The 23,055-nt window shown below is 36.8% G+C and overlaps 2 protein-coding genes and 1 long non-coding RNA gene across 12 annotated transcripts in view; 2 read left to right on the top strand and 1 right to left on the bottom strand.

Annotated features, from left to right (window-relative positions):
• The window catches only part of LOC125665535 (pituitary tumor-transforming gene 1 protein-interacting protein-like), a 17,084-nt gene extending 7,201 nt beyond the window's left edge, over window positions 1-9,883 (top strand). Inside the window, exons 5-7 of the mRNA XM_048898219.2 lie at window positions 847-912; window positions 1,424-1,470; window positions 5,513-9,883. Coding sequence (XP_048754176.2) covers window positions 847-912; window positions 1,424-1,470; window positions 5,513-5,559 — 160 coding nt within the window. The 3' untranslated portion in view covers window positions 5,560-9,883. The remainder of the gene's footprint in view (window positions 1-846; window positions 913-1,423; window positions 1,471-5,512) is intronic.
• A 7,746-nt stretch (window positions 9,884-17,629) lies between these two features.
• Window positions 17,630-23,055, top strand: part of LOC125665532 (nucleolar and coiled-body phosphoprotein 1-like) — a 64,947-nt gene continuing 59,521 nt past the window's right edge. For 7 of the 9 annotated variants that reach the window (XM_048898200.2, XM_048898206.2, XM_048898202.2 and 4 more), the window contains exons 1-2: window positions 17,714-18,458; window positions 20,179-20,193. In XM_048898200.2, the coding sequence (XP_048754157.2) occupies window positions 18,403-18,458; window positions 20,179-20,193 (71 nt within the window). In that variant the 5' untranslated portion in view covers window positions 17,714-18,402. Of the gene's footprint in view, window positions 18,459-20,178; window positions 20,194-23,055 lie in introns of all 9 variants that reach the window. The other 2 variants (XM_048898207.2, XM_056152259.1) reach the window with 2 other exon arrangements.
• Window positions 19,490-23,055, bottom strand: part of LOC125665537 (uncharacterized) — a 46,645-nt gene continuing 43,079 nt past the window's right edge. For both annotated transcript variants that reach the window (XR_008799448.1, XR_008799449.1), the window contains one exon: window positions 19,490-22,340. This is a non-coding gene — a long non-coding RNA (uncharacterized LOC125665537). The remainder of the gene's footprint in view (window positions 22,341-23,055) is intronic.

Genomic DNA, 23,055 nt, shown 5'->3' on the forward strand with positions numbered 1-23,055 from the left:
AAATCTTCAAATATCTTCTTCTCGTGAACCATTGGGGCAAAGAAGTTCATATTTACATGAAAGCTTTCTGACATAGTGTAGATTCAAGTTTGCAAAAACTATGGCCTCCAGGGGTAGGTTGGGGCCATAATAAGGACTACGGTTTTACATGCAAATATATATAGAAAGCCTTCTGATATGGACCAAGGTGACTCAGGTGAGCAATGTGGCCCATGGGCCTCTTGTTGGATGATATCTTAACATCTGTCAACATGTGATAGTCCCGTGTGGATCCGGGTTATAATAGGTCCTCAGTACCCCTTGCTTGTCGTAAGAGGTAACTAAATGGGGCAGTCACATAAGACCGCAAAACTCGAGGCCCCATTTCACAGCAGGTGTGGTACGATAAAGATCCATCCCTGCTCAAAGGCCATAAGCGCCGAGCATAGGCCTAAATTTTGCAGATTTTTACCAGCAATGGTAATCCATATGAGTGAAAAATTCTCAAGAGGGACGTTAAACAATTTATATATACAATCAACATCTGATGTGATGTTAATAATTTTCATATTTGAGCACATTTCAAGATGATATCTTTTAAACCTGGTGCTTAATTAAAATCACATGATCAAAGAGACATTGATGTGGCAGTTACAGCTGTTTGTAATTTTGTTAAAATGAAATGAAACATGTAATGCTCTAATATTCCAAATTTTCACATCAGACAATCAGGATATATGCATATGGGGGTTGGGGGAAGTAAAATTCACAGTCTTGTTTTGACTGGTCAAAGTACTCTTTAATGAACGAGTTTTCAATAGTTGTTACATGAAGTGTATGGATTGTATTTGCTCTGTAATCTTGTAGATATGCCAAGGATGATGAGAAGTGGGAGAGGAAGAAGAGAGAGAGAGAAGCAAAATCAACTGAAAGGTGATGCACCCAGTGAAATGTTTTTAGATCCTCTGATCCACACGATTTAAAATTGCTCAAATGAAGGGCCACATCATTTTTCAAAGTGAATGTATTAAGCATGATGGAAATGGGGTGGGGTGTTTAAAAACTATCTTCTCAAAAACCATCGTACCACAAGCAATTAGTTAATTCAATATTATAGATGGATATGACCCTGGGGAGTAAGGTGCTGCCATAACAGGGTTCAAAGTTTTACATTTATTCTGATCAGGAATAACAATTGTACAAAGGTCATTTTAATGTGCCAGAACCATCATATAGTGTAGGCTCAGGATTGTTTTTGCTCCTTGACCCGAATAATCAGGTCAGGGCTGCACACACACACAAGGGGTTTAAAGTAAAATAATGCCGATCAGGCGATAAATGTGACCGTTGTACATCTTGTTTGGGAGAGAATATTGATTATTCATTGCTATAAAAGAAATTAAAAATAAAGTGTTGGAATGAGTTTGTTTATTTTCACTTACAGGAGAGGTGAAAGGAAAGCACGAACAGATGAGATCAGGCGTAAATACGGTGGGTACCTGCAACAGTGATATTTGTGTATAAACCATGCTCATCCTTTCAATGACCTGATAGTTGATTTCTTAATTTCCGATGATACTGATAATACTACAGATAAGTTCGTTTACCGAATCAAGATATAGGGCTGTCAGCAGGTTTGACCGTTTGATGGGATACTTACTCCTCCTAGCCACCTGATCCCACCTCTGGTGTATCCAGGGGTTCGAGTTTGCCCAACTATCTAATTTTGTATTAGTATAGGAGTTATGAGATTATTCACCTTTCATTATTGACAGAAATCAACTGAGAATCACCTTTTATTAACATTAAATAAAGTTTTGCGTAAATTGATGCTAGTAAGAAGCAAACAAATAATTTTGTAATTGTATAAGTAGAGGTGAACCGATAACCCAGGTAAGGAAATGGAGTCACACATAGTTTAAGTGTTTTACAGTAAGTTCCATAAAGTATGGGAATGATTATTGATTATCTAAAGTCACCCAAATGTGACCCTCGACATGATGTCTTCATATGTTTGTAAAATGAGTACTTGAGCAAATTTGATGCGTAATTTGAATCAGATCGGTAATGAGAACAACATTAAGAAGTTATAGGATCTCTGCAGTAACAATGAGACCAGAATCAGTTGTCCCTGAATCTTACGAATTTTGCATCCATATAATATCCAATCAATAACAAAATGGAAGTGGTTTTAAGGTCACAATTGGACAATATGATTGTGTGTAAGAACATGAAAAATACAGAAAGTGGTTTAGTAAATGATGGAACAATACAAATATCAATCAGCATAAACAGAGACAAAAAAAATTGGAAATTTTAACTAAAATATGTGTTTTTTGTACTCAATTTTGTCAAAACTTTTATGCAACTACAGGAATATCATTCAAAGGTAAACTGAGAGAGAGCGAGACTGTTGTCCTTAATATTTAGTTTCTTACAGATTCGTTTAAGAAGTGTGTGTGTTGGTTTTGTTTGGGTTTTTTTAATCACTGAGGGTATTATTAAGTTACAATGACTGGTGCACTCCTGTGATAATTTTGTTTCATTTCATTATTTATATTTTCAATTTCAAAACTTTTTTATCTTAGTTATTGTACTTGAATTTGAATATTTGTTAAATATCAAATCTTAGATGTTTATATTTTGTATTTTCTGTAACAAAATTTGTCTGTGTGTCTGTCAAACTAATGTCTTATTGCATTGACTGTACCTTTGTTATACAGAAACATTACATTTTCCTAACACAGATGTAGTGGTTTCAGTTTCTACATTTTGTGAGGTTGTGGGGAAGTATAGAATGTTAGTCTTATTCTTATTCAAATCAATTAACCCCTGATACAAAAGATATGTGTAAGACCCACTGAACAAGCAGTAGTTCAAACCTGCACACAAACTCTTGTTTACCCGTGGGGATCCAGGTTAGAATAGATCCTCAGTTCTCTTTGCTTGTCATAGGAGACAACTAAATGGGGTGGTCCTTTGGATGAGACCAAGAGAAAAAAATCAAAGTCCTATGTTACAGCAGGTGTGGCACGATAAAGATCCTTCCCTGCTCAAAGGCAGTAAGCGCCGAGCATAGGTCTAAATTTTGCAGCCCTTCACTGGCAGTGGTGACGTCTCCATATGAATGAAAAATTCTCGAGAGGGATATTAAACAATAAATCAACCAACTCTTTCCTGATTCTGGGGGAAACGTGATGTTCAGTTCTTAAGGCAACTTTACAAATAGAGGATCACTGTGGACATTAGTGATGAAATGGTTGTCGCCGACAATTGATTGTCGATCGTTTTTGGCTCTTCGATTCCGATTATCGATTCTATTTTTCATAATCGATTGTCGCCTGTACACTAATTAATAGCTAATCTGAGATTCATCTGACTGCTAATCCCACTTTTATATTGAGACATGTGCGGGGGAGTCAGAGTGGACTCCACATTGAAAATTGTGAATTCAGTGACACCAGCTAGTGTGTATACTGCACATATCCATAAAACTAAATAGAAATAACCCCAAAAATAATAAACATTAACTACATGTAAATACCAATTATATCGATCATTGATCAATACACTTCTTCCGATTATCAATTATGAAATTTTTCCGATTTTTCAACGCTAGTGGACATTGGTTGAATTTAAAGATGTAAAGTATTTTGATAAAATTTCTAGAGAGTAGTAAATGTGAATACTCATTTTGCAGTTTATGTGTTGAGAAACTTGCCATAAAAAGAAAGAATCTAGCAAATAATTCAGTTCCTTAGGTGACTGAGGTTTAGCATAGGTAGAGACTGTTCCTTCACCAAGTGTCTGGCATTAGAAATAAAAGTCCACAAAGTCTTTCAGATATGACCTTGAACAATGTTCCTGGGTCACAGTATGCGTTGATACAATGAACAATAAAGACCCCTCACGGCCTCAGTCTCCAGTACTGTAAATAGGTCTAAATTTCTGGCATTTCACCTTCAGCTGGTGTCCTGTCTACAGGTAGGAGTGAAAAATCCTCAAATCAGACAATACAAAAACAAGCAATACACAAACAAACAATACACAAACAAATCAAACAGGCAGGATATAATTTTGGGTATATATAATATATCTAAACATGACCAATTATATTGGTAAGGAATCAGATATTTCAAATGCAAGGTGTTAGTTTGACAAACTCCTGTTATGTACAATACCATCCCATCAGCATTGTATGTTTTCACAAAATCTTGTGATGAAAACTTGTGGCATGGTAATGTGGGTAAATATGTATATTTATAAAAGTCTCTTTCAAGAACAATAATATAGCAATTTACCAAATTGATATACACTTGCATGTAGTGGAGCCACAATAAGCATTCCTTAAGTATTGGGATTCTTTTTCCCATTAAAGATATAGATAGTGTCGCATCCTCAGGTGAGCGCTGTGGCCTTTAGGTCCATTGTATCTAACAATCAAATTTTTTAAGTTGAGAATTTATTGATATTTACAGCATGTTGTGCTTAATATTTCTGAATGTTATGTAATAAAATGCTATTTGGAAAATCACCTGCTTTTTTACCCTCCCTTGTACAATTTTACAGTAACTAAATGTCAGATAAAATTGGGTTTGGTTTATTATGATTTATAGAAATTGTTTATGTGGATAATGTTCTCTTTTGAAAAATTCTTTCAACTTTTGAAAGCTTTTAAAAATCAATTTCTGTTGTGATGTTACATAATTATATATGGAGTTATCGTTAGGACTGTGAAGTTTTAGATATCTGCCAAATACAGTTCTGTACACAAAAGTATTCGACAGTTTACAGGTCACAACCTGCGTGATCATTCTTCATACACAACTGTGGTGTATATCATTCTTAAAACATTGCCCTTTAAATTTCATCTGTTGATTTACCTAAAACAGCCTGATTTTTAAGGATATTAGTACTGAGAACAATGCAATCTTTCATTTATAGTACGAGTGTGAGATAGGGATATTCCAATGAGGGGACAAGATTCGATGTCTATGACGAGGCTTTGCTGAGTTCTAGACTGCGAATCTTGTTCCCTCAGTGGAATTTCCCTATCCCATACTCGTACTAATGAAGGACGATACAGTGGTGATCATGTGAGAAAATGTGATGTTACTATTGATATCAGACTACTCACTAATATTGAAAGAACGATTGATTGATGTATTCCGTCACACTCAACAATTTTTCAGTTATCTGGTGACGCCCAGTTTTTTATTGGTGGAAGAGAGAACCCAGATACAATGTACCTGGGAAGAGACCACCGACCTTCCGAAAGTAAACTGGGAAACTTTCTCACTTACCGGCGCGAGCGGGATTCGAACCCGCACCCTGAATGAACAAATGAGTAATTTCACAGCAATGTTTAGTAGGGGAGATAACTCTTTTAAGTTAATGAAAGGAAGAAACATGCATGCTACACTCACTCTTTGTTCAACTCAATGTTCCATTTTATAGAGGTTTGATGTAACACTGACATAAGTTACATGTAAGCAAGAGATTACTAGTTTCAAAAATATTTCTAATGTTACAGGACTGATGAAAGACGACAACTATCAGAGATTCGACAATGAGGCATAAGAGCATGAAGATACTGTACACAGTTCAGAATCAAGGCTATCATGAAGGAACGATCAGTGAGAGTTATTTTTCTGGATGGTGCAATCTATTGATTAGAGACCAGTTTTTTTACAGTCTTGATTTCATTTATAACTTATCCAAAAAAATCTTGACTGCATTTCTTTATTCATTCATGTTTTTATACATGTACATAGCACTGAGAAAGGCTAAAGTAATATCGATGTTAAGTTTGGATTTCCCACCCGCCTGTTTAAACTAGAGCCCCACTGACAAAACTTTACATGTGTTACAGAAAATCTTAGGAAATTATTTTGAATCATTTTTCATAGAGACTTAGATGGGGTTTACTTGTAAAATTACTTTTAAAAAAGGAAGAATAAAAAGATGTTCTTCCATCGTAGCTCTGCATGAAAATCTTTTGACTGCAAAAGTGCAAATTCAAACCTGTCCAGACATTTTATGTGTGTCCTGATGGTGTCTTTCATTCAAGCACATAATTTTACTACATGTACATAACAAAGAGAACAAAAGCCTTGATGAGATGTCTATAGAGTTTCATATCCATATCAATAGAATAGTATTTTCATGAAATTTAGAAGCTGAATATTGTATTGAATGTTTTGATACACAACTTCCAAGTCACCTAATAGTTGTTTCCCTTTTGTGGAACTCTTCTATGCAGGGAGACACACAAAGTTTCTTTGTATGCATGGTGGGTACAAGTATTTATAATAACATATATATATAAAGAAAGATCCTCAACTGCTGTGTTACAAAATGAATTGTGCGTAAATACAAGTTTAGTAATTTTATGAGTATGCAAATGAAATTGAACTTCACTATCTTCCTTTGGGAAAAATATCAATCACAATAATCAGTCTATTAGTATATTGTACTGTACTCACCCAAACATTCAAATGACCACGAGTCTCCTCCAACACAGAAGAGCTGATGTCTTGGAAAATGTGTATTAGGTGTCCATTTTAAATCTAGTTACTTGACAGTGATGAAAAATTATATTTTGTATAATGTATAAATGGTTGTATTTTTGTAAAAGTCTGTTTAACCAGAAAATGACTTAAAGTAAAGAAAAAAGAAATGTCTTTTTTTAATTTTTTATTTGAATATCTGTTATTTTAGCTTACAGTAAAATGCCTGTAAAATAGATGGGGGTGATATTTGTTCATGATAAGTCTTTGTTTTAATGTTAAAATACAGGTCAAAATGACATTGTACATGAATGAAGATAATAGGATATATTTGTGATTTATGTACATTAATCTCAAACGAGGAGAAATTCTTGAAATATACTATTAAATTTTTGCAAAAATCTGTAATAATTTTGACTCATTGAAATGTATACAGACAAGTGATGTTTGTAACATTGGCAGACTTAAGGAGAAGGGGATATTATACACTTTCACATATGATATGCATAGGTTTCATTTTATCATTATACTTTGATGTTAAATAATATTGTATTAACTTCAGTTACAATGACTGAAAATAATTATGTACTTTTATACCCAATGTACACATTCCAAAGTTTACTAGCTCAATTTTGTTTTAAAATTCAGATAATGATACCCTTTCTAATTTACTGATGCCTTGAATTTTTTTTTTCGATGAATCAATTTATTATTCTGAGATTCCTTAATTACTCAGATTCAAGTAATAGGTTACAATGTAATATGTGTAATAATTGTCCATGGAGAAAACATTTTTTCCACTAAGCAGTCACACTTTGAGTGTGTACATAACATTGTATTTAATTTTTGTGCACTGTTACATGATATTAATTTTTTTTAATTAAAAGTCGGTGTGCGTTAGGTTAATAAGAAACCAGAATTAATTTGACCCAGATTAACTTAAATCTGCATTATTTAACCCACCTTGCATTTGCACTGCAAATGAAGAATTTTCAATGATAAGCTACCATGTAAATTTGTAAAAATTGGAATTACTATTTCAAAGTTGTATGACATTTATTCACACAATTTTTGATAACCCTGTTCTATCTGATTAAGTTATTATTAATAATCAAAATTCAGCTTTTATAAGTAACATATGCTACTAAATCCACTCTATGTTTGTGCTGCTTTTAATCTGGGTTGAATTAATTCACATTATGCCTGAAGTGGGTTAAGGTAATCCACTTTTGAATTGGTATACTGGAAAGGTGACCCGGTGTAAATCAGTTGTGAGTTAACCCACAATTACTTACTATGTAGGTTAACCCAGATAAGTTTGTAGTCTTATCCGATCCTTAAATAGAAATACCACAACATGCAAATATTGTACATACTTATAGCCAGAGAGAGAGAGAATTTGATATTAACTGTACAGCCATCACAAACTCCTTCACAGATCCTTGATTCTGGTATACCCTACAGGCTATGTGTCACTCCTCAGAATTAAATTGTAATAAACACTTTTTTTGTGCAAAAACTGGTATATACATTGTTGCAAAAAATACATATAAAAGGGGCTAGTGTGCTGCACATGGAGTTGGAAGGTGGGGTGCTAATGTGTTGCATGTGAAATGGCAGGGCAATGTGCTTGGTGTGGAGCAGGGGAGCTTCTATTGTTTGATCAAAAAGTCGGGAGCTCAGCTAATGTGCTGCACATGGAGCTTGAGAAGGGGGCTAGTGTGCTGTGCATGGAGCTTGAGAAGGGGGCTAGTGTGCTAAGCATGGAGCTTGAGAAGGGAGCTAGTGTGCTAAGCATGGAGCTTAAGAAGGGGGCTAGTGTGCTAAGCATGGAGCATGAGAAGGGAGCTAGTGTGCTAAGCATGGAGCTTAAGAAGGGGGCTAGTGTGCTAAGCATGGAGCATGAGAAGGGAGCTAGTGTGCTAAGCATGGAGCATGAGAAGGGGGCTAGTGTGCTAAGCATGGAGCATGAGAAGGGGGCTAGTGTGCTAAGCATGGAGCTTGAGAAGGGGGCTAGTGTACTAAGCATGGAGCTTGAGAAGGGGGCTAGTGTGCTGCGTCAAGTGGGCAAATGTGCTGTGCATCGAGCTAGGGGGAGGGGAATGTATACTGCCTATGGAGCTGGGGTTATAGACTTGATTTCTTGACAATAATTTTTTTTTTTGGTTATATCCTTTTTCCCCATTGTTGTACAATGGAGACAGTGTACTGTTTCTGTGGAATGAAAGTATGATTACTCTGACATTGCACCTGGAGTCTGTATGAGTGTTTCATTACCTTGATCTCCCTGTAAATAGTGAGAGGGTATTACATTACAATAAAATGTATTTCCATGCACCATATGTTACTACCACTGGATTATAATGCCACGATATCAATGTACATTGAAAAATAAAGGTAAAGGATGATGTTTGTTAAGGGCCTAATTTGGCCTTACAAAAAATACAAGTTAGACTATGATATTAGATATACATTTTTTAGGTCATCTGAATCACTTGGATGGCTTATTGCAATTGATCTGCGTCCATCGTTGTGCATTAACAATAGCGTATTTTAGGTTCTTGATAAGTACCATTCCATTTCTTCTTCTTTTTTTCCATATTTCGTGTGAAACGTATTTGGGACAAGGGAGGCGTAAATTTTAGGGCTCATTAAATTTTAGGAGGTGAGACGAAAATTGACCAATCTTCTCTACAGCTGCTTTTCTGTAAGAAAAACTAAATGCATATTGATGTGGAGCAGGAATTCATCTACCAAAATTGTAAATTTTATGATCCCTGGGGTAGAGGTTCTGATGCCAAGGCAGAGTCAAACTTGCCATGTACTGTTTATGCATAAAACATTTGAATAACACATTTAATTCTTTTGATTTTAAATTAAAACTAGATAGATATTTAGAAGGAGCCGGTAGCCATTTACCAAAATTGAACCCAGGGGTAAGAGTTTTGGTTCAGGGTGGGTCCAAAATTATTATAGTGATTATTGTCTTTATCATTTGCTGCTATTAGGTCTATATATAAAAATTTATGTATTTTGGGAAAAAGCAAAAAGGGATGTACCAAAATTGTGAATTTTCTGACTATAGGGTGGGTCAAAATAGTCTTGCACTTTAGGGAGCACATTTTAGAGAACACATTTTGTTTTTTATTGCTGCTGAATATTAGAATTTAGCAAATATGCAGAACAGGAGAACTACTCTAGAGTCCATAGCCTTTGGGGCTAGTGATACTTTAATATTCAAGTGACCGATAAGGCCGGTTTGTCTTTTGCTGGATATTGATGTTATGGAATTGATATCAACATTTTAGTACATTCTTTGTCACTTATTTTTTTTTAAAAATTGATTGTTTTTGCTTGTGATATGAAATGTTGAAAATTAAACTACAATCACTTAATGGTTAGTGTTTTGAAAGACTCTTTTTGGAAGCACGTGACATGAATTACTGAGTTATGCCCCCCCCCTCCCTGATTACTGAGTTATGCCCCCCCCCCCTTCCAGGGGGAGACGTATTGTTTTTGTACTTTATGTCTGTCACAAAAACTTGTGAACGCTTCTCCTCCTATATGGCTTATCAGATAGATTTGAAACTTTGTACAATGCTTCATCGCCATTTGTAGATATGCACATTGTAAGGACAGAAGAACCCAATCATTTTCCCAAAAGTTAGAGTGGATCTAAGAGGGGTGGAGGATGTTAAAATAGGTTATGAACATTTCTTCTCCTATGTGGCTTATCCGATAGACTTGAAATTTTGTATGATACATCTATTCCATTTGCAGATGTGCATTTTGCAGGGACAGGAGGATTCAATTGTTGTTCTTAAAGTTATATAGTGGATCTGAGGGGTGGAGGGTGTAAAATAGTTCTCCTATGTGGCCTATGGGAGTTCATGATGTCTATGTTACTACTCATGCTGTCTCCTCCATTAACCATGCAGTACATTAAAGGGAGAAGATTTCATTTGGAGCACTTCCAATTTGGGGAGGTTGGGAGACATTAATTTTGTTTTTCATAAAAACAATCTCTAGTAGTGCCCATCCGTTATTATCCACCATCCATTAGCATTTCAATATAATCAGATTCTCTTGAAACTAAACAAACAATTGTAATGTACCTTTCGAAAATCGCCCTGAAAGCAACATATTTCACGGTCCGTCTATCGTAGAAGAAATGGTTTGGGAGTTACCGGTATATAAGCAAGGAAGTCGTTTGCAAAGTCGAGACCAGAGGTTCGAAGGGTCGGGCCTTATCCTAGATCAACATGGATTATGTAATACGTACTGAAGATACATAAACTATAAATAAAATAAAATCTTTTACATTTGAACACGTAGGATGGTAAGAATACACTCTAAATACATGTGCATACGCCAATCTCTATCATGGGTGTTTCGTATGCTTCACTTTACCGTGTAGAAGACTGATACATGTGCTTGTTCTAAGATAAGATATATCTTAATGTCATAGGGAGTTTAACGTCAGCTTTTTTGCGTATTTTAGGATCATTTTAATACCATTGTTAATGGCAAATACAGCCGTTGGGTTGAATGTATTCTCTTTAGAGTAGTCGAGAGGCATAACCTACATTGATGAAGGCTATGCCTCTCGACTTCTTTAAAGAGAATAAGTTGAATGCTGTCCGACTTCATACCGATTGTTGGGCCATTCTTTTCACACTGATTTTGACTACGGATTACTCCGTTTACCTGATAAAGATAGAATTCATGTCGAATGTGACCGCTTAGTACGGGATACTTTTTCCTCCTATAGGCCCCCTACCTCTGGTGTTGCCAGAAGGTCCGTGCATACCCTGTTTTCGATTTTATTGTTTATTAGGCCGTTCTTGGCACACTGATTTTGACTAGGAATAACTCCGTTTACCTGATCAAGATGTAGGGCTCACGACGGGTGTGACCGGTCGACAGGGAATGCTTACTCCTCCTAGGCACCTGATCCCACCTCAGGTGTGTCCAGGAGTCCCTGTTTGCCCAACTTTCTATTTTGTATTGGTTATAGGAGTTATTCATGAGATTGATTATTGTTAGTTATCTTCATCCGTTTCGTTCAATGGACTGGGATATACGAATACTTAAAAAATTCACCTGTAAATCTACACATGTATGTAAAGTTTTCGAGAGGATCCTGGCACAAAATTCAGCGGTAGTCGATAGGAGGTGTGGCGTTGACGAGTAGAAATTTAAAAGTTGGGTTATTTCGATGGTGTAGACGAGGTCTGATTTGAATTATTTTCAAAATAATACTGTATCTGCGAAAATACTATAAAAGTGGTTATTTACGCGTGGGGGAACACGGTCACGTAATAAGCGCATGAATATAGGGGAAATATCTACAGATCTTCTCAAGAACCACTGGGCCAGAAAAGTTTATATTACATATTTACATATTACATGTACACAAAAACTTCCTGACATTGCACAGATTCAAGTTTGTAAAAAGCATTGCCCTCAGGGGTAGGGTGGGGACACAATAGGGGGTCAAAGTTTTACATAGAAATATGTATATAGGAAAAAATCTTTTAAAACTCTCTTCTCAAGAACCATTAGGCCAGAGAAGTTTACATTTACATGAAAGCTTCCTGATATATTCAAGTTTGTAAACATCACGGCCCCCGGGGGTAATGTGGGGCCACAATAGAGGATCAAAGTTTTACATACAAATAGACTGTAAAAATCTTCTCAAGAACCACTTGGCCAGAAAAGTTTACATTTACATGAAAGGTTTCAGACATAGTACATGTCGATTTAAATTTGTAAAAAAAAAACATGCCTCATGCCCCTAGGGGGTGTTCCTGCTACAATAGGGATCAAAGTTTTGCATGCGAATATGTGGTGAAAATCTTTAAATATGGGCCAAGGTGACTCAAGTGAGCGATGTGGCCCATGGACCTCTTGTTTGTTGTTTCATCGGGTGATGAAGGTAGCAATCAAGGCAGAAAAACGCATAACGCTGGTACGATTTTTTTCTGCAATATTTGCTTCCTTCTTCATCCGATGAAACAAGAAAGAAAGCATTTTATTGTTTGATTATAACCATTGTCAGACTTACAGATCAGAAGTCAGACTTTTAACTCGCTAAACTATTCCGCAAGGCAATTTTGTTTTAAAGGTGCTGATGTGTATTTTTGCGTTGATGACAATGTATTGTAAGAAACATCAACTTAGTCTTCAGACAGAAGCCCTATGTTGCCTCAGCAGCAAAGAACACGCCATGTAATGTCACCTGAACCGAAGGCTGAAATGACACACCATGTGATCCCACCTAAACCGAAGGCTGAAATGACACATCTTGAGTCTACAGCAATCGGAATATCACTCGGCCTTTTCCCGGACTGGAGTATATCGGTAACCTAAGGCAATATGGGATGTGTGCTTAATCACAGAATGGAAAGTGAAGATAATATATCGAACAGTGATCAATCTCATAACTCCTGTAAGTAATACAAAATAGATAGTTGAGCAAACACGGACCCCTGGATATACCAGAGGTGGGGTCAGGTGCCTAGGAGGAGTATCATCCCCTGTCGACCGATCACACTACATCGTCATAATGGTTGACTTCCTTTTAAAACATGGATGAAAAAATTAATATTAGCAATATTTGACTTTTCATTTTCCATTCAAATACCTAGCCGAGTAGCTCAGTAGGTTAGCATACTGAATGCTGAACTGTAGGTCGAAGGCTCGAGTACAACGGGGTTTTTAATTTTTTCCAGATTATTTTCTACTAAATCTGTTGGGTTGTTGTTGTTTTTTAACGAAACAGAAGTAAATTTTAAAATTTTCTACTATAAAATATTGTTGTTCATATCCTCCATTTTCATCTACATAACATTTCTCTGGTGTAGCATTGAATTTCCTCCTTAAAATCAAGACTCGGGAAACTATGTCAAGGAATTCGAAAACTGTAGGTAAAAGAACCGCAATTGCTTTTCTGAAGAAACGTTAGACTTAGCCTGGTTTTCACCAAATCATTAGCGGAGTGATTATAACTGTATATCTATAGATGTTAGCTAAAGTTAGAAATCAATAAAATGAGCTTTTTTGTTATTTACAGTGACTATTCGTTTAATTTTATCACAAGCCCTTGGAGGACATAGGTGAAATCAACACAAAACATGCATGAAGACATGGTTTAATGCGTATCAGTGATTAAAATGGTTACAAGTTCACGAACAAAGAGCTACATGTATATGACTACAATATACACATGTAGTATTTCCTGAATCCGCCCCTGATATGCAGCAAGGAGGATCGCGCCGATAGATCAGTATATTCTGTAAGTGTATACATAATGTATATAAATCCTCTCTATACTGTGATATTATTTTTTAAACAATTAATTCGATGATAGGGGTAGGTTGGAGGGGGTGCTTCTTGACGAACAGATGCATGTGGCAGTTATCAAGAGGAGTAATTTATCAGCTGTCCCTGTAGTCCATTGAGCGGTTGAGTTGTCCCGCATGGCGCATTATTCAGTATTTTTATTGCTTTCGAAGATTTATCAATAACACGTAAAAAAGTTCAAAATAAAGATTTTTTAAAAATATAAATGTAAGTCTTAATAGTTGGTATTAGTAACTTTCATTTTTTTATCCAATGTTAATCAAATAAATGTATTATGATTTACAATTTTATACGAAGATTTTGCAAGACGTACTCACCAGAATGGATTGGTTGTATATGTTGTTTAACGTCCCTCACGATAATATTTCACTCAAAAGGAGACGTCACCAATGCCGGTGAAGGGCTCCAAATTTAGGCCAATGCTCGGTGATTATGACCATTGAGCAGGGAGGAATCGTTATCGTGCCACACCTGCTGTTACACGGGACCTCGGTTTTTACGGTCTCATCCGAAGGACCGCCCCCATTTAGTCGTTTCTTACGACAAGCAAGGGATACTGAGGACCTATTCTAACCCGGATCCCCACGGGACACCAGAATGGAAGTGTGTAAGATATAAAAACAAATCATCATGAGATGAATATGCTAGTTACAGCTGCAAAATCTCTCTATTGTACTATTGGTTGTTCAAAAACTGCCGGCGTACAAATCGGAGCTGGACACACCGCAAATACAAACCTCGTTCCCGACGTTTTCTGATGGCTTGCAAATACATGTAATTTTGCTTCATCGAGTGACATATAGGTCCGGGCTATTAGAACACTACAACTGTACATCATACGCCCGTCGGACCCCTGGGGCTCGTCACGAATTTTTTGTCTTATTAAAATGTGACATCGTCTCATTCTATATTTTTGTAAATATAGAATAGAAGGGTCAATTCGTGACGAGCCCCTGTAGTCGGACAGCGATGACAAAATTTCAGTACATTATCTGCATCCGTAACGAAAAAAAAAAATCCGGAAAACTCTTCGGCCTACTATTTGGCCCCGACGTAGGTTACGGTGCGTGCACCAATCCAGCTGAAATGCAAATTGAACTTGTATTCCTTTGAGAGGAAGCTAGTGACTAAATTTCAAGGCAAAATATGTACATGTATCCACAACGGTAAAAGGTTCGGAAAACTGTTTGACCTATTTTTAGTTCTAAAGTAGGTCACGGTACACCAATCCAGCTAAAATGGAAACCCACTCTTACACTTTTTGAGGGAGAAATTGTGATCAATGCAGTACATGCATATGAACATTACGGAAAAAAGTCCAGAAAACATGACCTCGGACGGACAGCCAGTCGGACGCATGGACAGCGCGGTAACTTTATGATGTCTGATAACGGACGTATAAAAAATTAGTATCTTAAAATACCATTTCTTCTGTTCCATTTTCAAATAAAAGATAAAGTTCCTGTGTGTTTCCTTGGAAAAGGTTTAGAATGCTTAAAATTCTAGCGGCCAAAATTATCGTGTCGTTCTTTGATATTTCTACAATGTACATGTAATGGTATTTGCCACCTTCAGAGAGCACTAAAACAACAGATACCTCGCGGACTCAGGTAGAACTGGCAAGGACTCGAAGGAGATTTGGTCCCATACGGATGGCATGCATGCCCACTGGTTGTGGATACGCCCTGTTATCCCACGAACCAAAGCCCAGATATGGGTAAATAGCTCTACTGCACAAGTCTTGTAGGCACCTCCGGAGAGAATAAGGGAGTAAATCCCGGAAGAAAAGCCGGCGGTTGTCATCATCCGGCAGCTCCTACAAGGCTACATCCTGATCCGTCCCCAGCCGTCTTGATTTCGTCTTGCCCGGCGCATCAGGACGAAAGAGTGAGACTGATCATGCGCAAGTCTCCCATTCTATAATTAGAGGTCGCGTCATCAAGCTAACACGTTGATGTGGGTAGCACGTGACCTGTGTGAACACAATGCAAGTCTCCCTCGCTGTAATCAAAGTCACGCGCGAGTCATGCCATCACCATCCTAGTTCGGTCATCAAATCTAGTAACTAGAGTGGTAAAGTCGAACTGCCTTTGGTCGAAACCGGAAGAAGTATCATAGCACATGTCTTATCTACCACACAAGAATTGTGCTTCAGGAGTGATCCTACGGAAAAATAAAATCTGAAAATTTTCAGTTCAACTCGTATCCATGTCCCTTTAACAATTTTTATCATAGTCGTGAATTATACATTAGCATACAGGGGTTAAGCCCGTTTTGGGTCCGAACTCTGTGATACCATCCAGAGTTCGGGCCCAAAACGGGCTTAGCCCCTGTGCATTGGCACACGATCAAGTTTTCCGTACACCATATAATTCTCTGCATGTAAAATTCGCTGACAAAAGTCTATATGTACTTTTTCAATATCGCAACCTGGGTCTAAACCCCGAATTTCACTACCATAATTCAAAACACTTGAAACATGTGCGTCAAACACATGGATATTGAGTGACAGATTATTACATTTTCGAAGAATATGGCACTGTATACATTTCTGCCCTGTTCAGCGATAATAGAGTAGCGGACAGTATAAGAGGAAACTTATACTGCCTCGCTAGTGAGTTAGCTTTTCTAGTGATGTGGTGGAGTCTCTCTCTTGATCATGCAAGTTCAGCAACGGCGAACGTGATCAGCACTTGGTTGGGTGACCGCTACACGTTACAAATTGGTGGCAGCGTAGTGACTGGTGTTTGGCAGGAGGCCTGCTTCAGGTCGAGTCTCTTCGGAGCTCTGGGACTTCGTGTCCATGTACGGACGTGGATTCATCCGGGGACGACGGTGGTTGTCGTCGGGAACGGTGAATAGCCGTTGCTGAGCAGGTGTCAAACACTCGGAGAGAACTCACGACGAAGCTTCCCTGAGCGGGGGGAAATGTAGCGGACAGTATAAGAGGGAACTTATACTACCTCGCTAGAGAGCTAGCTTTTCTTGTGATGTAGTAGAGTCTCTCTCTTGATCACGCAAGTTAAGCAACAGCGAGCGTGATCAACACTTGGCTGGGTGACCGCTGGCCTACCCATTACAATACACTGAGATTTTATAAGTTTAAAGTAAAACCAAGATGATTAAAGCTGTCAATAACTTCTAGTTCGTAACCATTGTAAAACCATTTGCTGGTGGTTTTTATTTTTCCTCCATTATGGAAGACAAGAACTTTTTTAACGTTACCGAATACACTGATAAAGTATTTAACATGTGTTGTAACCTGTAGCTGATTCAGAAAATAGGGCAGTATTATAAACTGTACATTAACAAAAACAATGCTAAATCTTTTAAAAACAATTTCATCACATAAGGTATTTATAAATGCATTCTCAAAATCATTCACAAAGAGAGAGAACAAAAAGGGAGACAACCCCTCTCCTTGTAAGATGTGGTAATAGAGCTAACTTGCCAATCTTTTATTTAAAAGAAAATAATCATGAACTTTATCTCAATCATACCCAGCATTTTCCAATGATACTTATGATGTTGGCAGTATCTTCTGCATGAAGACATGACACATGTATACGTCTGCTATGTCGGTTTCATTGCTTACACCAGTTCAAACAGTCATACACTGGGGGCAAGGACTGTCGCCAGATCCGTTCTGTGTAGGCATACAATGTCTCCTTTTATCATAAACACAAATTTTATTGCACGTAACACAAAAATACACCATCAGAACAATGCGAACAAAGATGGTTTGCCCTTGTCCCCGAGTTAGGGTTAAACCTGCAGTGTTTATACCTGTAGAGAAAACAGATAACACGGACAGCTGCTCACCGGCAAAGTCGTAATGGATTTATCAAACTATTTACTATTGTTTTATATTACTTTCTACACCACGTAGAGATGTTGTTTTATTGTCGTGATTTATTGAAGCCAAAGAAACTCTCAAGCAAAGGATTTCGACGGAGAAACCGTGTGCTGTAAATGGATCTACGCAATGTCACACTAATATTTTGACGGTTTCCATTAAAATGTTTAATGGGAAAGGGGGAATTCAAGCGTGCAAGTTCTTTCTAATTGACGGGTATTTGATACAAAGGATCGTGGTTGGGTATAAGATCATTATCTCTGTTAATACATCCGAGATGTAACATATTGTTAGTCATCGTGGATTTCGGGAGCAGTGGAGATCGTCATTTTGGGGAGTTCCCGTAAGGCTTGGTTCTGAAGAGAGGCCCGTTTCCTTATTGACCAGTCACGTGCCTATAAGATTCCACTCCTGGGAGTTTGTTTTCTTTGCAGTGGCACAGTTTCATTCACTGCGACGTTATTTAAAATGGTTTGATGCCGTAGCGTGACGTCATCCGAGGATAGACTGATCAACGAGGCTGGTTTCGAGGTGCTCGGCGGATTGGGTTGAGGGACAAGGCACGAGCCTTTTGCGGGAGTGATAATTAGCTTGCTGTGTGACGTACGTTTAGAGGAATTATTGCACACTTTGTGAGAGTGAAAGTACTTGTACACACAAAGCCTTGTTTACCTGTCTGTAATAAAATATGGAATGTACGAAAGTTGCACCCAAACAAGATTGATAATGTTCAATTGGGTCAGAAAAAGGTAAGTTGAACTTAAAGCTGTTTTTATTTATTATTTTTTTAGATATCCATTGAATTGATATATATGAAGACCCCATGCCCTGGGATCATACTATGTAATCCGACACTGGGATCAAAGTTGAAGTTTCGTCTCAGTTTACGGGTAAACCAACCCACAGAACGCCAAATGAACACCTCTTTTATATCAGAAATATTGACTGAATTTTTGGTCTATCATTACTAAATTGGATATATATATATATATATATAGAGAGAGAGAGAGAGAGATTTCGTGTTTACCTTCAGAACATTGGACCATATATTGGTTGTCTCTATTTTTAAAATTTCCTACGTGCTCTATTTCAAGTTCTTCAATTCGGAAATTACATTGAGCTTATTAAACGACTGCGCTTGTTAAAAGAAGGATAGAAACTTTATATGTCGTTTGAAGTTTATTTCAATTATTGCACTGTGCAGCAGAGGTTATATATCTGCTGGAGTAGAACGTGTGAGCCCCCTCCCGCTCAGATGTTTGAAAAGCTAAAACAATGTTTCCTTTTCTAATGGTGCGGATTCAGCCCCCTGTTTGGGGCAGAAAAACGATCTTTAACACACACACCCCACCCTTTAAAAAAGCTGGATGCACATCGAAGTAGGGAATTATATGATATTGCACGCGCATTTTATTGCTATTGAAGATTAGAATTACACTTTATTTTACGTCTAAACACCCACAGGTTCCATTGAGAAGTGTAGGTGGCACTTTGTTAACTGCCAAATATATATATAGCTAACTGTTGTCTCAGAAAACATCAAACCCACTACTGAAAATTAAGACAGTCCAATATGCAGCAAGCGAATATGTCAGGGCTTCAAAGCTAACTTTTGATGTCTCCAGTCCAGCTGAATGTGTTTATAAGATTTCATAAGTATATTTTCCAAAATGATGCTTTAGAAAATTAACCAGTCCCAGTCAGTCTGCCAGACTTTTAACCAGTCACAGACTGACGTGCATATGTTAATTTCGAACTGTATGTATATATATGTATATGATTTTATTTTGTTAAATTTTATTCATACATGCGCAGGTTACAACTAGTATATATTCATATAATAAAGCTCTATGACGATATTTCTTAAAATCGATCTAAATATATTTGTGCCATGATTTGGGGGTAAACATATGACATACAGTTTTGTTAGAAATTTGACAGGAAACTTTTTTAAATATAAATTTTGTCGTTTAGGGGTAGGAAAGGGGGTTAATGGGTGCCTTATTAGAATTGAAGCGCTCTTTAGATCATTATTGTGTATCAAGAATGAACCAACTATTGCGATCTAAAGAGGGGTGTTGAACCCGTACCACTCTTGAAACCCCAGGAATTAGACAAGTATAAATCGTTAATCGATTGTTAATCTATTCAGTGCTATGGTTTCAATTTTATCTAGCAAATATTTTACAGTGTACATTCTAAAATGGATGTACAAAAGAGAAAGTTTCTCCGTAAATATACATTAAAATACAGTTTAATGTGTCAAAATCAAACACAAAGATGTCTTCTGGGTTATTTTTAAGGAAAATGTATATACAGCATTTAACTTAAGTTCTGTTGCAGGACAGGATTTCGTTATAAATCCCAAGGACAAATAGTGAAATAGAATGACAGACTAATATATATGTACAGTATTTATATGTAAACACACGTTTTTGAGGAAATTAAATGGGTTTTTTTTATTTGTAGGTTCACCCGTCGTCGGTAAGTCTTTATTAATAGTATCTATATTGCATTCTTCGTTAGCGTAGTGTACATCCATAACGTTGAACTTTCATTAAGTCTACATTAGCATGTACAAATGTAATCCACATTAAATCTCCATGTAATCCACATGAAGTCTGTTTGTAATTCACATGAAGTCTGTTTGTAATTCACATTAAATCTGTTTGTAATCCACATTAACTCTACATGTAATCCACATGAAGTCTGTTTGTAATACAATACAATAGTAAGACTTATGTAGCACCTTAATCAATTAAAAATCTCTAAAGCGCTTTACATAAAAAGCATACAATTCAAAGTAAAAATTGCAATGTCCTACATAAAAAATGATGGTATATGCATATTATTGTAATACACTTTAAAACACTTTGTAAATAAGATAGAATTGTCTTTTAGCTAGATATTAAAAGCAATATGAAGAAAATGATGTCGCTTAAAAATGTCAAGAGATTTAGCTTGGCGTAATCCGAGTGGTAAGGCGTTCCCAGTTTTGGCGCGGAGTAGTCAAAACGCCTGTTTCCGTGAGTCTGTGTTCTTATTTGTGGAACATTTAGAAGCATCCTATTTCCCGAACATAAATCTCCCGGAGGGCAATACGGGGTATTAATCTGTATTAATCTACTAGGGTAGGTTGGTCCGGTTTTGTGAACTGCTTGGTATGTGTGTACAAGCACTTTGTATTTTATGCGGTACTGAACCGGGAGTCAGTGCAGGTTATACAGTACAGGTGTAATGTGATCATGTTTTTTTAGTACGAGTTATTATCCTTGCTGTTGTATTCTGTACACGTTGGAGTTTGTCCGTGGTCCTGTTTGGTAAGCCAAGTAGCAATGCATTGGCATAGTCGAGTCTCGATGTCACCAGAGCATGCATTAGTGTTTTGCAGGTTGTTTCGTCAATAATGTGTCTAATCCTTCCAAGATTCCTTATTTGGTCACATGTTGATCCAAGTAAGCTCCCAAATAATCTACATTAAGTCTGCATGTAATCCACATTAAGTCTGCATGCAATCCACATTAAGTCTGCATGTAATCTACATTAAGTCTGCATGTAATCCACATTAAGTCTGCATGTAAACCACGTTAAATATACATGTAATTCACATTAAGTGTACATGTAATCCACATTAAGTCTACATATAATCCAATTAAGTCTACATGTAATCCACATTAAATTTACCAGGTATATGTAATCCACAATAAGTTTGCATGTAATTCACATTAAGTTTGTATGTAATCAACATTAAGTCTACATGTAATCCACATTAAGTCTGCATGTAATTCACATTAATTGTACATGTAATCCACATTAAGTCTGCTTGTAATCCACATTAAGTCTACATGTAATCAACATTAAGTCTACATGTAATCCACATTAAGTCTACATGTAATCCACATTAATTGTACATGTAATCCACATTAAGTCTGTTTGTAATCCACATTAAATCTACATGTAATCCACATTAAGTCTGTAATCCACATTAATTGTACATGTAATCCACATTAAGTCTGTATGTAATCCACATTAAGTCTACATGTAATCCACATTAAGTCTGCATGTAATTCACATTAATTGTACATGTAATCCACATTAAGTCTGTTTGTAATCCACATTAAATCTACATGTAATCCACATTAAGTCTGTAATCCACATTAATTGTACATGTAATCCACATTAAGTCTACGTGTTATGCACATTAAGTCTACGTGTTATGCACATCAAGTCTGGTTGTAATCCACATTAAGTCTGTTTGTAATCCACATTAAGTCTGCATTTAATCCACATTAAATCCACATGTAATCCACATTAAGTCTGTAATCCACATTAATTGTACATGTAATCCACATTAAGTCTACGTGTTATGCACATTAAGTCTACGTGTTATGCACATCAAGTCTGGTTGTAATCCACATTAAGTCTGTTTGTAATCCCATTAAGTTTGTTTGTGATCCAGATTAAGTCTGCATGTAATCCACATTAAGTCTGCATGTGATTCACATTAAGTCTGTAATCCACATTAATTGTACATGTAATCCACATTAAGTCTGTTTGTATATCCACATTAAGTCTGGATGTGATTCACGCAATGTTTCCATGTCACACTTCATGTGTGGTAAGTTGTACATCTGTAGTAAATAAAGTATACTGGCCAATTAAAATCAGCGACAGATCCAGTTATTTTCTTAGAGGGACAAACTTTTACGAAAAAGATGATCTCTCTCTCTCTCTCTCTCTCTCTCTCTCTCTCTCTCTCTCTGCTATACTATACATGTATTTCGAAATTTAAGGTTCTATGCACCTTCATCGAGATTGTACATGTTTCTTGGTTTAATTTTCTCCACACATTCACTTTTTCATTTAACCGGTCGCAGTAGTGTTCGTTACCGGAAGATCGATCGTGTGTTCGAGCCCCATGGGCGCGTCAAAGCTAAGATTGAAGAACCCTTGCTACCAACACATCGGACGTCTCAGTTTTCAAATATTTTTGTACAAAATGTGAATAAATATGCAAAACCAAAATGCATTGCCTGTGTGCAAAACATGTAAAAATAGCAACATTACAAACTTATGATCAAATTATTGGTGTCACTGTATAATGGGTATTTGTTTTTCAATGCTTCCCCGTATAGAAACATTCTGTAATGGCTTGGACTCTTGTCACACAGTGATTAAAAAATTGTTCTAGGTGCATCATATTGGTAAATAGATATCAGTTATACTCTACAGTGAGGAAACTTTCAAACATGTCCCAATTTCATTCTCTCACCAGAGGGCGCGTTACGCAAGCTTCGCATACACAGTGCTAATCTCTACCCAGAGTGAGGAACGATAACTCTGGGT

The sequence above is a fragment of the Ostrea edulis genome, chromosome 10 (assembly GCF_947568905.1).
Source record: "Ostrea edulis chromosome 10, xbOstEdul1.1, whole genome shotgun sequence".
Classification (NCBI taxonomy): Eukaryota; Metazoa; Mollusca; class Bivalvia; order Ostreida; family Ostreidae; genus Ostrea; species Ostrea edulis.